The sequence below is a fragment of the Scyliorhinus torazame genome, chromosome 4, assembly GCF_047496885.1.
Source record: "Scyliorhinus torazame isolate Kashiwa2021f chromosome 4, sScyTor2.1, whole genome shotgun sequence".
NCBI lineage: Eukaryota > Metazoa > Chordata > Chondrichthyes > Carcharhiniformes > Scyliorhinidae > Scyliorhinus > Scyliorhinus torazame.
The window spans coordinates 236334308-236353278 of NC_092710.1; the positions used below are offsets into that span (position 1 = coordinate 236334308).

At 48.2% G+C, this 18971-nt stretch overlaps 1 protein-coding gene across 2 annotated transcripts in view; it reads right to left on the bottom strand.

Annotated features, from left to right (window-relative positions):
* The window catches only part of bach2b (BTB and CNC homology 1, basic leucine zipper transcription factor 2b), a 402051-nt gene that overhangs the window by 29665 nt on the left and 353415 nt on the right, over positions 1-18971 (bottom strand). For both annotated transcript variants that reach the window (XM_072499499.1, XM_072499498.1), the window contains one exon: positions 3440-4978. In XM_072499499.1, the coding sequence (XP_072355600.1) occupies positions 3440-4978 (1539 nt within the window). The remainder of the gene's footprint in view (positions 1-3439; positions 4979-18971) is intronic.

Genomic DNA, 18971 nt, shown 5'->3' on the forward strand with positions numbered 1-18971 from the left:
AAACAATTTTTGTAAAACTTCCTATACTGTAAGTGCCTTTAAGCAACTCAGGTTGAAAGTGGAGCTAGCAGCAATGAGTAGACCACTACAGAATGATTCACTCATACAGATTGAAGGATATTTGACATCTGCAATGACAAAGCATTCTTGTATTAACCATTCTGTTTTGGAATGTGTTAACTACATTACTGTGATGTGTTCAGATTGTTTTTTTTAAAGACAGATCAAATTATTTTACTTCCATCACCAAAGCTTCGCTATGAGGCACCGGAGTGTGGCGACGTGGGGATTTTCACAGTAACTTCATTGCAGTGTTAATGTAAGCCTACTTGTGACACTAAGATTATAGGGGCTGGTTTAGCACAGTGGGCTAAATAGCTGGCTTGTAATGCAGAACAAGGCCAGCTTGAGGGTTCAATTTGCGTATCGGCCTCCCCGAACAGGCGCCGGAATGTGGCGACTAGGGGCTTTTCACAGTAACTTCATTGAAGCCTACTTATGACAATTAGTGATTATTATGTGTTATTAAAACAGGGTTTGCAATACAATTAGGTATTTTGAAAATATCAAGAATATTATGATCACGGATTAAGAATGATAACGAATTAAGCATCAAAGCTGGTCAATGTCATCAGTTATTAATAAAGCAATATTGCAATTATGTAAAATACAGAAAGGAGACTGAAAGACCAATCCCCTAAAGACACTGCCCAATACATTAACAGTTTCCTTCCTCTTTCACAGTGTATTGTGTTCAACCTTGCTAGCTGCTATTTTTGATACCTCATTCTCCTCTCTCTGCCTATTGACATTCATTGTGTTTATTTATAGTGCAACGGAAATAATGACATTCTTGGTTAAAAATGCATGCAAGCATTTTTAAAAAAAATCAAGTTTTCATTCATTTAGTCTATGCCAATGATCCTGGTACTAAATGAGGTTTAGGCATGCGAAGCTGATCGTGATCCATTAATCATCTGCAGCATATATCATTGTATTACACTGTGTCAGATTAGGGATGTTAATTTTCGTTTGGCAATTTTACAATCCGACTATAAAGTAGTGAATTATGGTAAGTTTTATTCACAGTCGCCCTTTCAAAAAATGTTCTCTTTTACAAAATGGTTGGCATAAGTCAAGCAAATAATTAAAGCAGAAAGAAAATCCCTTTCCAGGGAATCGTCCACAATATAGCAAGGGTGGGCAAACAATCTGTTCCCAGGCATCTGCTAAAATCACGCTTTAGTTTACCTCTAGGCAGTGCATGCAGGTTGACCAGTCACCCTTCTCGTGTTTTTCTGTGGAGCACGGTTTCATCTTAGCACAACACCTACTCTGGCCAACAGGCTGAAATTAGAAACTATGCAAGGGATATTTTGCCGTCCTCTGCCTGGCGAAAACCAAGCAGTGGCATCCTGAAAATTACGGGAAATAATTTAGCACTCCAATTCTACCATTGCCATTTTTTCAGCATTTTCAGAACAATGCCAAAGCCAATGTAGGCGTTTAAATAAGATCCTAAGAAGGAGAAACCGACTGTTGATCCGATCTACAGTACAAAGGTTCCTCTGTGTTCCACAAAAATAACCTGCACTGTTGCTACACTGGGCACTCTCCCTCTCTCCCAGTTTTCTGCGTTACAATGACAGTGACTGCACGTCAAAATTATTTCACTGGGTGTATAACACCTTGGAGCATCCTAAGGCCATGAAAAAGGCAATATAGATGCAAGCAGCGGAATTCTCCGTTGGCGGGATCCTCCGGTCCGCCGGCAGCACACCCATGGCCACGGGTTTCCCGATGGCGTGGGGTAGCTACAATGGGAAACCCCATTGGCCGGTTGAGGGAACGGAGAATCCCGCTGCCGGTGGGGGTGCGCCACTCCTGAAAACTCGGCTGGTGGACCGGAGAATCCCACCCAAGGCCTTTAAGACCCTCCACATCTCTGATCAAACTTTAGTCAATCCTTCAGATAGCTGCTTCTTTGGCCTTGTGTCAAGTTTTGTCTGATTAAATTTCCATGAAGATCATTTGGATATTCATTTTTACAGTAAAGTCATCACTTTGATCACAACACTTGCTGACATCTTCTTCCATGGCTCAATACATTTTCTGATTACACCTCTGGGACATTTTTCGATGTTAAAGACGCTAAATTAAGTTGAAAAGAGAGACATGTTGCTGAATTTAAGACAATCAATCCAGCTCATAACATGGCTCATTTACGCTTGCTAGAAGCTGTCATATGCACGGACCCATTCTCTGTAAACAAAAGCCTATCGTTGAATTACCCGGGAGCTTGGGGAACCAATAGTTTTCTCTTGTTTTCTCCATGGCCAATCAGAGTCAACTTGCCAACCAATCAGCACCCTTTCGTCCAGTCGCATAAATTGTGGTTGTTTGAAATGTGGAGTTCTTCTGTTAGTCCTGATGTGTGCAAGACTTTAGCAACCTGTCTTTCTTATCAGCAATATTCAAGTTTGGTACGAGCAAGTGACTGTTTACACGCAAGTTCTTAATATGTTTTTCTTTTCATGTAAAAATGTTAATTAAAAGACAGGACAAATGAAGCGGACATAAACATTGCTGTTGTCAGTGTATCAATTATATCAAATTCAAATAGGGAATAATTTCTGGACATTCTCGACCGACACTATTTAAAATAAGCAGGGTTCATTTAGTACTGCACTGTGTAGTAACTGGAGGCGTCAAACAGAATGAAAACAAAGTCCGAAAGGTGCATAACGTCCACGTTTATTAACTGTTCAACCATGTTGTAATTCCGATAAGTCTTTGCAATAAATTATTTATTTGACCTTTCCTTGGGGTACATTGAATGGATTTCTCCCCCAATCCTATAAGTTTCATCCATCCCCATCCACCCGAACTGGCATCCTATAGCCAGCAGCAACAGCTGCCAAGAACAATCCAGACATGTCCTTCCTCTATAGGGTAAGAAATAGCTGAGCGTGATGACATTTTACAAACACCCAAAGTGCTTAAAATTGTATGAACATTTAACAATCATGCACCAACCTCTCCTCACCATATTAATCTTTTCAAAATAAATGTGTTAATGTCTTCATTAAAATAGTGGATGGAAATTTAATATGAGTGTCTTTACATGTTTCTAAAATAACATTGTGAGGGTAATTTCCGTCTATAAGATTTTCTCTCCTCCCCTTTTGGAAGGCATTCTAGGTTATACTGGATGCTGCCCTGCTCAGCATGGCTCAGATCAAGAACAAACTGTAGCAGGACTCAAATGTGTGGCCATTATCACGCCACAATTCTAAATATTGGCATACTGGCACTTGGTACCACAACAAACTATTCTCAATCCAGTAATACTGGCAGAGTTTCCTTTTTTGTGTGACATTCCTAGGAAAGGTGAATTTACTATTGGAAAAATATTTTATTAAAAATATTGCTACTGTACCTCACGGCCTCTCTCTCGAGTTGAGCATGATTCACTGTCCCCTTCTGAAAAGGATCCAGATTCATCGCTGGAGTTGGTGCCGTAGGACTGCTCACATTTTAATGGTGGTTTACATTGACTGTACGTTGCATCTCCCATCATTCCTAGCTCTTGTTGATCTGCAGATAGGAAGCGCGTTCCTTGTGAGCAGGGAGAAGTGGACAACTCAAACTGGGGCAAACTGCAAGGAGAACCACCACTTCCGTCTTCGGGAAAGGAGTAGGAGGAGCAGGAACTCGAGGTTCTGGTCCTGGTCTCAGATGGAGGAGACCGAGGGCACACTTTAATTGGCACTGGGCAGCTGGTTTTACAGGTAGGTCGAATTCTACATGAATTCAACGGCAATAAAGGCTCCATTGAAAGTCTAGTAGAAGCACAAGTCTGTGAACATGGAAGTGACTGGCTAGTACCACTCCACAAACCCTTTGGCACATGTTCAGTAAGTTCGTCCTCTAGTGAACTCCCACCAGGATACGAATGTGCAGCAGGAGTGTTCATCGTGTCCAAGGTACCAGAAGAAAATATTACACTTTTTCTGTCCGATTCCAGTTCTTGTTTGCAAATCACTTCACAAGATGGTCCTGTCATTGGATTTCCAACAGTAAAGTTATTGTTGTCTTTCTGAGGTGTGCAGGACAGTCCATAGTTCTCGCTATAAGGCCTGTATTCTGTTTTGAGGTCACCCTGAGTCATTCCCTCTTCAAGGGAACACGATGTTCTGGTGTCTAAAGGTTGTTGCAGTGGATTTTGTCTCTCAGTAGATTCTACATCATTTTTTTTAATGAACCTTGAACAAGGAGGTGTTCTACTTTTGGGTCTATCAACACACATTGGACTCATCTGCTTGATATCCATTTCCTTATCTGTAATTACATGTTCCACTGCACCAGGTTCACCTCCAGACAAGTACTGGATAGCCTTTTCTCCTGCAATTTCTAGTGCGTGTGGTTCGATTTTTACCTGTGCCTTTCTATATCCTTGAGTTTGGGAATGGACTGGCCGGTCTTCTTTAAATGTGCTTGAAAAACCTGAGGTACTAGTATGTGGTGTGCTATTGATATGCTTGGTGCAAGCAAGCTGGTATTTCCTGTATTTGGGGCAGCGTCCCATATCATCATTTGATGTAACAGGGATGGATATAACAGCTGGTTCTTTGTCAGTGAGTCTAGAAGATGCTTCAAATCCAAGGGTCTCATTACAAATTCTTTCCCTGGAACAGGTAATCTTATGAGTTTCAGATTGCATATGTTCTTCCTCACCTGCAGAATTCCCATCTTCTTGTGCATCGGATTGTTGGGAATTTGACATTTTGGTGTAAAGAAAGAAACCGTCCTTTTCATTAAAGAGCTGGGCCTCAAGGAAGCGGAAACAGGAGTCCTCCAGATTGTGCATGTGCAGGATTTCAGCACAGTGCATGACCTCTTGGATGTTGTCTCTGCTGAGTAATAGCTTAGCAGTGTAGGCAAACTGCAACAATGGGCTAAATCCTCTGGCGGTGACCTGCAAAAACAGGGAAATTGCCAGCATTACCATCAGCAGTGCTATTATCCAAAACACTTCAAGTGTAGTTAGGTTTTCTGACAGTTCTAATGGTCATTAACAAATACTGAAATATGCCAGTTAATCTTTCATTGGGTCAGCACTGAACATTCCATACTAATATTTACTTTGGAAAGCAGGGTCACTGCATGTTGGTACACGACAAATGAAAGGGCTTTCGTTACCTGTATTTCAGCAAAATGATGCGTAAATTCATAACTTGATAAACATTTAATATGCTTTCATACAATAATATTAAAGATTTGTTTCAGAATTACAGTACCCAAAACGACAGTGCACTTAGTGCTCAGTTTAGCCCTGCGAAAGAACATCATGATGACTCAGACAGAAGGCTGCGAGGTCCAATCTCAAATGGTTATTCAAAATTTGCCTAGTCTCTCTGGGGAAATTTCGGAGGAGCTTTGTGAACCGATAAAGCAATAAATGCTTTTCTACAAAACCATCTCTCCCAAAGTGCAGGATTATTTTTAGCCTCTTCAACAGGCAAGTGGGTTACACAACTTATTTTACTGATTTGATAAAACATATTTCGTACAACACTGCAACCTCAGTTTCCTCTCCAAAATCCTTGAATATCTCCACGTCCAATTCTTATGGACCTTCTTGCTTCAACTCCGGAAGTCAAATTTTACTATCCACCTACATCGGTGGAATGGTCCTAATCAGTGTCAGAAATGACATTTTTCATGACTGCGAACATGGTGTATTGTCCTTCCAGCCCGTCCTTCACCTTTCTGCAGACTTTAGCAGGTTAATTACACACCACCATCCTCCAACTCTTTTCTCTATTAACCAAAATGGCCTCGCTTTTTTCATATTTAGTGATCTAACTGCAGCCAGAGCATCTTTATCAATGGTTTATCTGCCCTAGACTGTTAGCTCAGGATTCCCTAAAGACCCATCCTTAAACTTTCTTCTCCCTCATCCACATAATGCTCCTCAGTGACATTTGCCATAGACGTTAATCAACTCCTTCCATGAGCTCCATTGATACAATGGGCAGCACGGTAGCATTGCGGATAGCACAATTGCTTCACATCTCCAGGGTCCCAGGTTCGATTCCGGCTTGGGTCACTGTCTGTGCGGAGTCTGCACATCCTCCCCGTGTGTGCGTGGGTTTCCTCCGGGTGCTCCGGTTTCCTCCCACAGTCCAAAGATGTGCAGGTTAGGTGGATTGGCCATGATAAAATTGCCCTTAGTGTCCAAAATTGCCCTTAGTGTTGGGTGGTGTTACTGGGTTATGGGGATAGGGTGGAGGTGTGGACCTTGGGTAGGGTGCTCTTTCCAAGAGCTGGTGCAGACTCGATGGGCCGAATGGCCTCCTTCTGCACTGTAAATTCTATGATAATCTATGATAATCTTCGCTTTTCAAATGTTTACACACCTTGTACACAATATATACACATATATATTTTATGAGACCTTTATTTGGTAACATTATTTCCTCGTCTGCTAAGTTATAAAGGTGGGTTTGGCACTTTCCCAACAGGAGTCTCTGTGCCATAACTTTCGATCACGTAATGTGATAATCGTAGTAGCATCTGCAGACACAGTGGGCGGAATTCTCCGTGCCGAAATCGTGCTTGGCGCGAGCGGAGAGTGGGCGTCAGACCCGAGATCGGGTCCGACGGCGCTCCAGCGATGCTCTGGAGAATCGCCAGAAATTGGGTGCGTGCGGTTGAAGTGGCGCCAGTCGGAGGCAATTGAAAAAGGCCCCAGCGGCGATTCTCCCAGTGCAGCTGGCCAAGATCCCGCCGGCGTGGTTCTCACATGGTTCCACCCGCCGGGAACTCGGCGCTGCAGCTGCGGACTCAGTCCGCGGCCGCCCTGGTGGGTGGCGGGGGGATCATTCACTGGGGGGGGGGGAGGGGGGGGCCTCCAGGACGGCCAAACTATTGATCGGGGGCCACCGATCCGCAGGCGCGTGCGATCTGGAGTGGGGGGGGGGGCTATCTTCTTGCTGCCGCTCCGCGGTTTGGGTCGGCCATGTCGCGCAGGGCAGCCGACACAGGCTGCCGCCGTGCGCATGCGCAAACCCCTGATCGGAGGTGCAGGGCCCTGTATCGGCAGCCGCAGCTGCGCGGAGCATTCTGGGGCCCTGCTAGCCTCCTGCAAATCGCAGAACCACCCTGGACTTACTCCAGGTAAGTCCAGAGTGATTCATGCTTTTTTTTGCGGGCATGGGGACAAATCCTTATTATTGGAATGCTTGAAAGCACTCACTGCATTTAATATAGAATAATATAATTCTGTATCTAATACTTTTGAAGAAAATAAAGGTGGAATAAATTGATGGTGACAAACTATCTGGACTGGAATAAGTCTCGGCAAATTTTAATATGTATGTTCTAGCACATGGCTTCGATATGCAAGATTGATCCGCAGGATGTATCTTGGGTAAATTAAATTTAAAAACTTGGGATCAGCAGCAGTTGTTCTTGTAAATGAACATAAAACCATATATATTGATGTCGGAAATCTGAAATATGGTTGGAATTTGACATGCCCATCCCTCCCAGGAGCAGGCTGGCAGGTAGGTGAGAATAAAACCAGGTGGGAGGGGGGAGCAAGCAGAGGGGGAAGAGAAATAACAATTGCCTACCATCCTCCACTGATATTTTCCCAGGTGGGATGAATGTCGCGTGGCTTGTCCATCCTTGGTCCAATTGAAGCCTTTATGTGGGAGGTGAGAGTGACCCTTGATATCAAGGCAGCATTTGTCTGGAGGTGCCATCGTGGAGCCCTAGCAAAACTGAAGTTAATGGGATTCAGGGGGAGTCATACCAATCACAAAGGAAAATAATTGTGATTGTTGGAGGTCAATCATCTCAGTCCCAGGATATAACTGCAGGAACTCCTTAGAATAGCGTTCCATAGGCCCAACCATCTTCAGTTGCTTCATTAATGTCCATCCCTTGATCATAAAAATCAGAAATAGGAATATTCGCTGATGATTTCACCATGTTCAGGACCATTTGCAACTCCTCAGAGACTGACACAGTCTGTGCCCATATGCAGCAACATTGCGCCAAGGCTGATATGTGGAAAGTTAACTTGTACAACACAAGTGCCAGGCAATGACCATCTCCAATAGAAGAAAATCTAACCATCTCTCCTTGACATGCTGTGGCATTAACATTGATGAAATCACCACTATCAACATCCTGGGCATTACCATTGACTGAACTGAAACAGTGACCGAGGTGGGTTACTTATCTCTAAACTCCCCAAAGCCTGTTCACTATCTACAAGGCACAAGTCAGGAGTCTGATGGAATACTCTCCACTTTTGCCTGGATGGGTGCAGCTCCAACTCAAGAAGCTTGACACTATCCAGGACAAAGCAGTCTGCTTGATCGTATCTCCAGCCGCAAATTGAAATATTAACCCCTCTCTACCACTGACGCATAGTGGCAACAGTGAATACCATGTGCATGATGCACTGTAGCAACTCATCAAGGATCCTTCGACAGCACCTTCCAAGCCAGTGATCTCTACCACTTAAAAGGGCACGGGCAGCAGACACATGGGAACACCACCACTTGCAAGTTACCCATCCAAGCCACACATTATCCTGACTTGGAACTGTATCACCATTTCTTCTCTGCTGCTGGATCAAAGTCCTGGAGCTCCTATCAGTATTTTAGGTGTATATGCACAAATGGGCCTCCACCAACTGCTGCTGGTATTTTACTGTGGGCTCTGGTGGGTGGTCCCTCTTGTTTGGGCACCGTGTTCCGCTCCTCTGGCCTCCCAATCATCATAACCCCCTTCTCCACTGCCCGACTGACACCCGTGAGGCTGTCCCACTCACCCTCCAGTCCGGACTCCTCCTTGGCTCCTTGTTTGATTGAAGTCCCAGCAGCGGCCATCATTCCTGGTGGCGCTGCTGGGATTGAAGAGTTGCCAGTCATCTGATTGGCCAGCAGCTCTTGAGAGGTGGGACATCTGCCCACAAGGAAGGAAGCCGCAACATCAGGAAATTAACTTCCTGGCACCCGTAAAGTCTGGCCATGGCTTCTTGGACCTCCAGAGACAGGCGCGTCCCAGACCTCATAGATTTCATAGAATTTACAGTGCAGAAGGAGGCCATTCGGCCCAGCAAGTCTGCACCGGTCCTTGGAAAGAGCACCCTACCCAAGCCCACACCTCCACCCTATCCCCGTAACCCAGTAACTCCACTTATCCTTTTTTGGACACTAAGGGGCAATGTAGCATGGCCAATCCACCTAACCTGCACGTCTTTGGACTGTGGGAGTAAACCGGAGCACCCGGAGGAAACCCACGCACACACGGGGAGAACATGCAGACTCCGCACAGACAGTGACCCAAGCCGGGAATCGAACCTGGGACCCTGGAACTGTGAGGCAACTGTGATAACCACTATGTTACCGTGCTGCAATTTCAGACAGTGGGCAGAGCCATCATCACCACATAAAATCTAGCCCATGCACCGAATGGATAGATTTCATTTTAAATTGGCCAGTAAATTGTACAGCACTGACAAAGAAAATTGAAAACAATAAACTAAATAAAAACAGTTAAATAGTGTAAACAATGCAGATCTTGATGACAACAGCACTGTCTGGTGAGCTGATATGCAAAAGATCCATGGATGTATTGGCACATTGGCAACAACTCAGCCATAAATGAAGAATATGGTTAAATGTTTAGGCAAGCAAGGCCTATCCAAATTAATTTTTAACCAAAACAAATAAATAAAATTAGAACAAAGCAGTAACATCAGGTATAATCAAACAAATGGATATCAGATCTGAGTACCTTTGCCTGCCATTAAGGCATGGTAACAGCTGTAAAATGACACCAGTAGCCTTGCTGCCTCATTGAAACTAGGATATAGCTGGCTACATTTCAAAAAGTAGAGACCAAGTACCGACGTAATTCAGGTGATATTAGCCTTTCAATTTGGAAATTGGAGTTCGAATGTAAATAAAATCCCAACAGCCATTTAAAATAAGAACTGATCAGTGCCTGACCATTCCAAAAGCAATGGAAGAGAAAAGACTGTAAAAGGTATGTCTTTAAATTATATCTGTAGCACGTGGGCACAACAAAAATGATCTGTGCTGCTGCACCCCTGGATATACTCTGCAGTCACAACCCTCATCCCAGCCGCCCTGGCAGCTTACTTTGTTGATGGCACCTTCAGCCCAGTTTCCAGTCTTCAATCCAGTGAGCTGCTGAATGCCTGTTGGGAACACTGCAACTTGCCTGTTAAATTTAAATGAGGTTGAAGTCTCAAAATCACGGGATGTCTTTCCCCCTGGAATGGGCAGCTGTCCGAACCTCAAAGACTCCCCAGTGGGGCTAAGTCTGACTTTGTGCAATATTTAGAGCTGGATGATAGCAGATCATTTTACACCTCTCCCCATAGAGGGAGAATAGAGGGCTGGGAGCGGCCTCCGACGCACTCCGGCGTCGGGACTTAATCTCCCAATGGGAGAATTGCGCCCCAAAATCGCGGCAGGCGCTGATTTGATGCCAAATTGCGATTCTCCATTACCTCAAAACGGTGTCAATGCGTTTTACTCCACACATACAGTAGGCACCGTCTGCATATCATTAGCGGGCCCAACATGGTACTCTCCAGGGCCTCCCCGATTCTCCGCCTCCGGTGGGCCGAGTTCCCGATGGCGTGGTTCACTAGTGCTTTTAAAAATCATGAAACCGGCATAGCGGCTGCTGAGGGAGAGAGAAGATGTCCAACATGGCCATAGTGTATTGACAGTTGTGCCGCTGGTTGGGGGCTTTTGCGAGGGCTGGGGGGAGTAGTGGGGGTGGCCAGGAAATGGCCTGTGGGGTCAGGGTGGATGGACACGGAGCACCATTGCTGCAGCCGGCAAGCAAGCCATGCAGCCCACTTTGAACCTGGTGCCACAGGTCATATAGGTGTTATCCCAGGGCACCCCACCGGCTGCCCTCTGGCCCCAGCTGACCCATCAGCTGTATGGCCGTATTCCAGCACAACCAGTACTACTTTTTTGGCTGGGATAAGTGTGTGTAGAGAGTGTAATGTGTATGTGCGGCTGCAGCTTGTCAGCCTCCCGAGTGACGATCACGGACCCGGTGAATCCTGCACCATTTTTCAGTGGAATCGAGTGTGTTGCACGAGGCACCGGTGCTAGCCCCTCGATGGCAACGGAATCGGTCCAGATGTGGCGCCGGTTTTTCTGCCGTAAATGTCCACAGAGTCTCTTTTGAGGTCAACACTGAGGGCTGGATTCTCCGATTGCCGACGCCAAAATCGCATTTGGCGATTGGCTGGGGAATCTGTTTTGATGCTGAAATCGGGGGCGTCGCGGTTTTTCGGAATCTCCAGCTCCTCAAAAATGGCGTCATCGCTGAGTACGCTGCCGCATGCCATTGGGATGGCCTGAGGATGCGACCCGAGGCCCTCCCCCAATGATCCGCCCCTGATGGGCCGACTTCTCGACGGCGAGGGACACAGTTTTCGGGGACCTCGCATGGCAGCTGTGGATGTGTCAAGTGCCGTCACAGTCGGGGTTGGGGGGGCCATTCCCTGGCCGGGTGGGCTTCGGTGGGGGATGGGGGGGACTGGTCCAGGGATGGTGAGGGAGTTACAGGGGGGCACTATCTGGCAGGCTGGGTCCACGTGCAGCCAGCGCCATGTTGTACGGCGCGACCGCTGCAGGTCGATGCCGTGTGCATGCGTAGCCACGGCAAGTCTCTGTCCGTATCTGCAGGTAAAGCAGATGCTGTACCTGGATTGTGTTAGTGGGAGATCCATTAACAAAACATCACCAAGCACTGGGATTCACCTTAATAGCACTCGACTGATTATCAAAAAAATATTTTAAGCTTGTAAAACTTGGTGTACTGTTGCCTTTAGAAATTGTGTACGATGTAGGTTCTTTCACAATTGTTACGTTGAACTGAGAAGAGTGGATAAGATGATTGAAACACAGCAATACTCTAATGTGATAAAGTCAGTTCATAGAATTGCAGTTAGTTTCATTGCAGAAAGATCAGGAGAACGTGAGTTCCAAAACTTTACGACACTAAAATATAGAGACCAATACTTATTAAGCAGGCTACTTAACATAAACTGTGATCGCGGAGAACAGCAATAGAAAATTGGCAAGCTTCACTAAGGCTGCAGATTACTAAAACTATAATTTGGGGGAGGCTGCAGCTAAGTGGTTAATACAATGTTGATCAACTCCTTTAAAAGGGCTCGAGTAAGGATCTAGTTATAAAGAGGCTAAAGATTATAGAAATAAGTGTAGGCATGGATGATCTAATAATTTATAGAACACACTCACTACAGTCCTGTTGGGACCTTGGAACAGTTATCTGTGGAATGCATTTGGTCAAGACTGAATGTGAACTTTAATTGGTACAGGGTTGATACTCTATAATTTTTTATAATTATTACCTGGGATGTAAGGTGGAAACAGGGTAGAATTTATTTTTCTGTCCTTAGAAGTTTTGCCTTAAGTTATTTCTGTCCTTCAGAAGATTAAATAATGGACTTCCGGGTTGCGGCGATGCGGAGCTAAGCCGCGCGATTCGGCAGCTCCCGCGAAGACGGACTTTTGGGCCCGCTAACGGAGCCCCAACGGCACTTTTTAAAAAACCAACCCGTGGGGAAGGAAGGAGAAAGGTCCCCATCTAACCTGCATGGATCGGACCCGCAGCGAAACGGCGAAAAAAGCGGCCCTGGAGCAGCGGGAGAAGAAAGAAGAAAAAAGAAAAATGGTGGCGCCCACGGACAAAGAGGAGATGAAAGAGTTCATCAAGTGCTGCTTCGAGGAGATGCGTAAGGAGATGGTGGCGCCTATGCTGGCAATGATTGAAAGACTTGGAGCAACCCAGAAAGCCCAAGAGGTGAAGATCCAGGAGATCCAGGAAAAAGTGAGTGAGAACGACGACGAGATCGTGGGCCTGGAGGAGAGAGTGGAGCGGCACGAGGCGCTGCACAGGACGTGGGCGGGAAGACTCGAAGACCTGGAGAACAGATCAAGGAGAAACAACTTGAGGATCCTGGGTCTCCCAGAAGGAGTGGAGGGGGCCGATGCCGCGGCATATGCGGGCACAATGATCGGGACGCTGATGGGTGTGGAGGCCCCCCCGGGATTGCTGGAGCTGGATGGGGCGCACCGAGTGCTAGCGAGGAAGCCCAAGGCAAAAGAGCCGCCAAGGGCGATGGTGGTGAGATTTCACCGGTTTACGGACAGAGAGAGGGTCCTGAAATGGGCCAAGAAGGAACGGAGCAGCAAGTGGGACAATGCGGAGATCAGAATATACCCGGACTGGAGCGCGGAGGTCGCTAAGCGGAGAGCGGGTTTCAACCGGGCCAAAGCGGTGCTGCATCGGAAAGGAGTGAAATTTGGAATGTTGCAGCCAGCGCGACTGTGGGTTACACATAATGGCCAACACCACTACTTCGAAACGCCCGGAGAGGCGTGGACCTTTATACTAGCTGAAAAATTGGACTCTAATTGAGGGTTTGTGTGGGAGGGGGATGTTTGAGGGTTGAAGTATGATGGTTGTTGTACATAGGGGGTCAACCACGCGCAGGAAATGCTACATGGGCTGGGGGAGAGGAACAAAGCCACGACAGGAGCTGCGCCATGGGGGGCGGGGCAGGCTTTGGAAAGCGCGGGGTTGTCTTCCCCGCGCGCGGCAAGAAAGGCGGGAAGGGGAACAAAGGAATGTACATTGATTGGGAGATTCCCACACGAGGGGGGGTCAAAGGGACGGCGGGGGACGCCGGGGTCAGCAGGTGTCAGCTGACTTACGGGAGGGATATGGGGGGAGCAAAAAAGCTAGACGGGGATCTAGCGGGGGGGGGGGGGGGGGGGGGGGGGAGGAAGAGGCGGGGGGGGGGAAAGGGTTGCTGCTGCACTGGCCGAAAGAGAACGGGACACAGAAGAGGTGGCTGGGACGGGGGTCCCCCGTCTGGGGGACTGGAGAGTGAGAGAGATGCGGACAAGGGACCAGAAAAGGGGATGGCTAGTCGGCGGGGGGGGGGGGGGGGTCTCTCCAATCCGGCTGATAACGTGGAACGTGAGGGACCTGAATGGGCCGGTGAAGCGGGCTCGAGTGTTCGCGCACTTGAAGGGACTGAAGGCAGACGTGGCAATGCTCCAAGAGACACACCTGAAGGTGGCGGACCAGCTCAGGTTAAGAAAGGGATGGTAGGACAGGTATTTCACTCGGGATTGGACGCGAAAAATAGAGGGGTGGCAATTCTGGTGGGAAAGCATGTGTCATTTGAGGCCAAGACTATCGTAGCGGATAATGGAGGGAGATATGTGATGGTGAGTGGCAGGTTGCAAGGGACGTGGGTGGTGTTGGTAAATGTATACGCCCCGAACTGGGATGATGCTGGATTTATGAAGCGCATGTTGGTACGCATTCCGGACATGGAGGTAGGAGGACTGATAATGGGAGGGGACTTCAATACGATGTTGGACCCAGCACTGGACCGCTCCAGATCAAGGACGGGAAGGAGGCCGGCGGCGGCCAAGGTGCTCAGGGGTTTTATGGATCAGATGGGGGGAGTGGACCCATGGAGGTTTGCAAGACCGCAGGCCAGGGAATTTTCTTTTTTCTCCCACGTGCATAAGGCTTACTCCCGGATAGATTTCTTTGTTCTGGGCAGGGCGCTCATCCCGAGAGTGGAGGGGACGGAGTATTCGGCCATAGCCGTTTCGGACCATGCCCTGCACTGGGTGGAACTGGAGCTGGGAGAGGAGAGGGACCAACGCCCGCTGTGGCGGCTGGATGTGGGACTGCTGGCTGATGAGGTGGTGTGTGGGAAGGTGAGGGGGTGTATTGAAAGGTACTTGGAGGCCAACGACAACGGGGAGGTGCGAGTGGGGGTGGTATGGGAGGCGTTGAAGGCGTTGATCAGGGGAGAGCTGATCTCCAGCAGGGCTCATAGGGAGAAGACAAAGGGAATGGAAAGGGAGAGGTTAGTGGGGGAGATCTTGCGAGTGGACAGGAGATACGCAGAGGCCCCGGAGGAAAGATTACTTGGGGAAAGGCGACGGCTCCAGACGGAGTTTGACCTGCTGACCACGGGCAAGGCGGAGGCACAGTGGAGGAAGGCGCAAGGGGCGACCTACGAGTACGGGGAAAAGGCTAGTCGGATGCTGGCGCACCAGCTCCGTAAGAGGGCGGCAGCGAGGGAAATAGGGGGAATCAAAGATGGAAGGGTAGCCACGGTTCGAAGTGCAACAAAAATAAATAAGGTATTCAAGGCCTTCTATGAAGAGCTGTACAGGGGGGGAAGGGTGGTGAGGCGATTCCTGGACCAGCTGGGGTTCCCGAGGGTGGAGGAGCAGGAGGCGGTTGGTTTGGGGGCACCAATTGGGTTGGAGGAGTTGAGTAAGGGTTTGGGGAGCATACAGGCGGGGAAGGCCCCGGGGCCGGACGGGTTCCCGGTGGAGTTCTGTAGAAAATATGTGGACCTGTTGGCCCCGCTACTCGTGAGGACCTTCAACGAGGCAAGAGAGGAGGGAACCCTGCCCCAGACAATGTCGGAGGCGACAATCTCCTTGATTCTAAAGCGAGACAAGGATCCACTGCAATGTGGATCGTACAGGCCGATTTCGCTCCTCAATGTGGATGTTAAGCTATTGGCGAAGGTACTGGCCACTAGGATTGAGGACTGTGTCCCGGGGGTGATTCATGAGGACCAAACGGGGTTCGTAAAGGGCAGGCAGTTAAATCCCAATGTGCGGCGGCTCTTACATGTGATAATGATGACATCGGAGGAGGGAGAGGTGGAGATAGTGGCAGCTATGGACGCGAAAAAAGCCTTTCACCTAGTAGAGTGGGAGTACCTCTGGGAGGTATTGCGCAGGTTTGGGTTCGGGGGAGGGTTTATTAGATGGGTTAAGCTCCTTTACAGCGCCCCGGTGGTGAGTGTAGTGACGAACCGGCGGAGGTCGGAGTACTTTCGGCTGTACCGAGGGACGAGGCAGGGGTGCCCCCTGTCCCCCCTGTTGTTTGCATTGGCGATCGAACCCTTGGCCATATCACTTAGGGAGTCTAAGAAATGGAGGGGGATTTTCCTCGGGGGAGAGGAGCATCGGGTATCGCTATATGCGGATGACCTGCTGCTATACGTGGCGGACCCAATGGAGGGGATGGTGGAGGTCATGCAGACTCTGAAGGAGTTTGGAGAGTTCTCGGGCTACAAGCTTAATGTAGAGAAGAGTGAGCTTTTTGTATTACAGGGAGGGGACCAAGAAAGAGGGATAGGGGACCTACCGCTGAGGAGGGCGGAGAGGAGTTTTCGGTATCTGGGGATCCAGATAGCCAGAAGTTGGGGGGCCCTACATAAACTGAATTTGACGAGGGTGGTGGAGCAAATGGAGGAGGATTTTAAAAGATGGGACATGCTCCCGCTCTCGTTGGCGGGTAGGGTGCAGTCGGTCAAAATGGTGGTCCTTCCGAGGTTTTTGTTTGTGTTTCAGTGCCTCCCCATCGTGATCACTATGAACTTTTTCAAGAGAGTAGGTAGGAGTATTATGGGGTATGTGTGGGCAAATAAGACCCCGAGGGTTAGGAGAGGGTTCTTGGAACGCAACAGCGACCGAGGAGGGTTGGCTTTGCCAAACCTAGGGAGTTACTACTGGGCAGCAAACGTGGCGATGATCCGCAAATGGGTCATGGAGGGAGAGGGGGCGGCATTGAAGAGGATGGAGATGGCGTCCTGTAAAGGAACGAGCCTGGGGGCGTTGGTAACGGCACCGCTGCCACTCTCGCCGACAAAATACACCACAAGCCCGGTGGTGGCGGCAACACTAAGGATCTGGGGCCAGTGGAGAAGGCACAGGGGTGCAATGGGAGCATCGGTGTGGTCCCCGATCAGGGGTAACCACCGGTTTGTCCCGAGGAAGATGGACGGGGGGTTCCAAGGCTGGCATCGGGCGGGGATAAGAAGAATGGGGGACCTGGTCATTGACGGGACATTTGCGAGCCTAGGGGCACTGGAGGAGAAATTTGAGCTACCCCCGGGAAATGCATTTAGATATATGCAGGTGAGGGCTTTTGTGAGGCGACAGGTGAGGGAATTTCCGTTGCTCCCGGCACAAGAAGTTCAAGATAGGGTGATCTCGGGGGTATGGTCGGGGCGGGCAAGGTGTCGGAAATATACCAAGAGATGAAAGAAGAGGGGGAAGCGCTAGTAGAAGAATTGAAAGGTAAATGGGAGGAGGAGCTGGGGGAGGAGATTGAGGAAGGGCTATGGGCTGATGCCCTGAGTAGGGTTAATACCTCCTCCTTGTGTGCCAGGCTCAGTCTGATACAATTTAAGGTGGTTCACAGAGCGCATTTGACGAGGGCGAGGCTGAGTAGGTTCTTTGGGGTAGAGGATAGATGTGCAAGATGTTTAGGGAGCCCGGCGAACCATGTCCATATGTTTTGGTCATGCCTGGCACTGGAGGGGTTCTGGAGAGGTGTGGCGGGAGTAATATCCCAGGTGGTGAAAGTCTGGGTCAAGCCAAGCTGGGGACTAGCAATATTTGGAGTAGTGGATGAGCCGGGAGTGCAGGAGGCGAAAGAGGCCGGAATTCTGGCCTTTGCGTCCCTAGTAGCCCGGCGAAGGATCTTGCTAATGTGGAAGGAGGCGAAGCCCCCTAGCCTGGAGGCCTGGATTAATGACATGGCGGGGTTCATAAAATTGGGGAGAATTAAGTTTGCTTTGAGAGGGTCTGCACAGGGGTTTTACAGGCGGTGGCAACCGTTCCTAGAATATCTCGCGGAGCGTTAGAAGAAGGTCGGTCAGCAGCAGCAGCAACCCGGGGGGGCGGGGGGGGGGGGGGAGGGGGGAATGAGAGATTGTTTGAGGGGATGGACGAGCGGGAGATGGCATTGAGGGTGGGGAGAAATGGTACGTGCGGCCAAGAGCCAGTGTATAAAGCTATGTAAATATATACCATCTTGCCATGTGTATATCTTGCCCAGGGAGATTTTGCGTTATTTTGTTACGGGGGTGGGGGGGGGTTACTGTTTGTAAGGGGAAAAAATTGTGTTGTTAAAAAACCTTAATAAAAAATATTTTAAAAAAAAGAAGATTAAATAACTTTAGCAGGATCCAAAACCAAATGGAGAATTGAATACAAAAACAGAAAAGAGTGGAAAACCTCAGCAGTACTGACAGCATCTGTGGAGAGAGTCTGGATGACTCTTCATCAGATTCCAGCATCCGCAGTAATTTGCTTTTATTTTAGTGAATTGAATATCCTTTTTTCATCCCTACTTCCTCATGTTTTATGATAATACTTTTCATAATTCTTGGCAATGGTTGAAAACTGTCAGACCCATATACTGAACCATAATGCCTGTATTATTGGAATAGGTCAATTTATGGACTTTTAAAAAAACTTTGTGGGAATGGCCAACACTGCCAAGGCAGGCATTTATTGCCCATCCCTAATTGCCGTTAACTGCCGTTAACTCCCTATTTGAGAAGGGAGTTAAGAGACAGTCACGTTCCTGTGGGTCTGGATTCACATATAGGTCAGACTGGGAAAGGATAACTGATTTCCTTTCCTGAAGGACAACAGTAAACCAGATGGATTTTTATTACACTCCAGTAGTTTGATGATCACCATTTCTGATATTAGCTTTATTCCAGATTTTATCCCAGCTGCCCGCGTTGGAGTTAGACTCATGTCTCTGGACCATTAGACCAGATGGCTGGATTACTGGTCTGCTACAAATAAATGGGAATCATTTTCAATAATGCCATTCTGGAATAGACATGGTGCATGGATCTAGTGGCAAGTTGAGAGAAGGATTATTGTGTACAAAGATATTCACAATGTTCTTACCTCATGTGACTCAACATTGCATCATAAGATCATAAGAACGAAGAGCAGGAATTGGCCATTTGGCCCATCCACCCTGCTCCACCATTCAATAAAATCACTGCT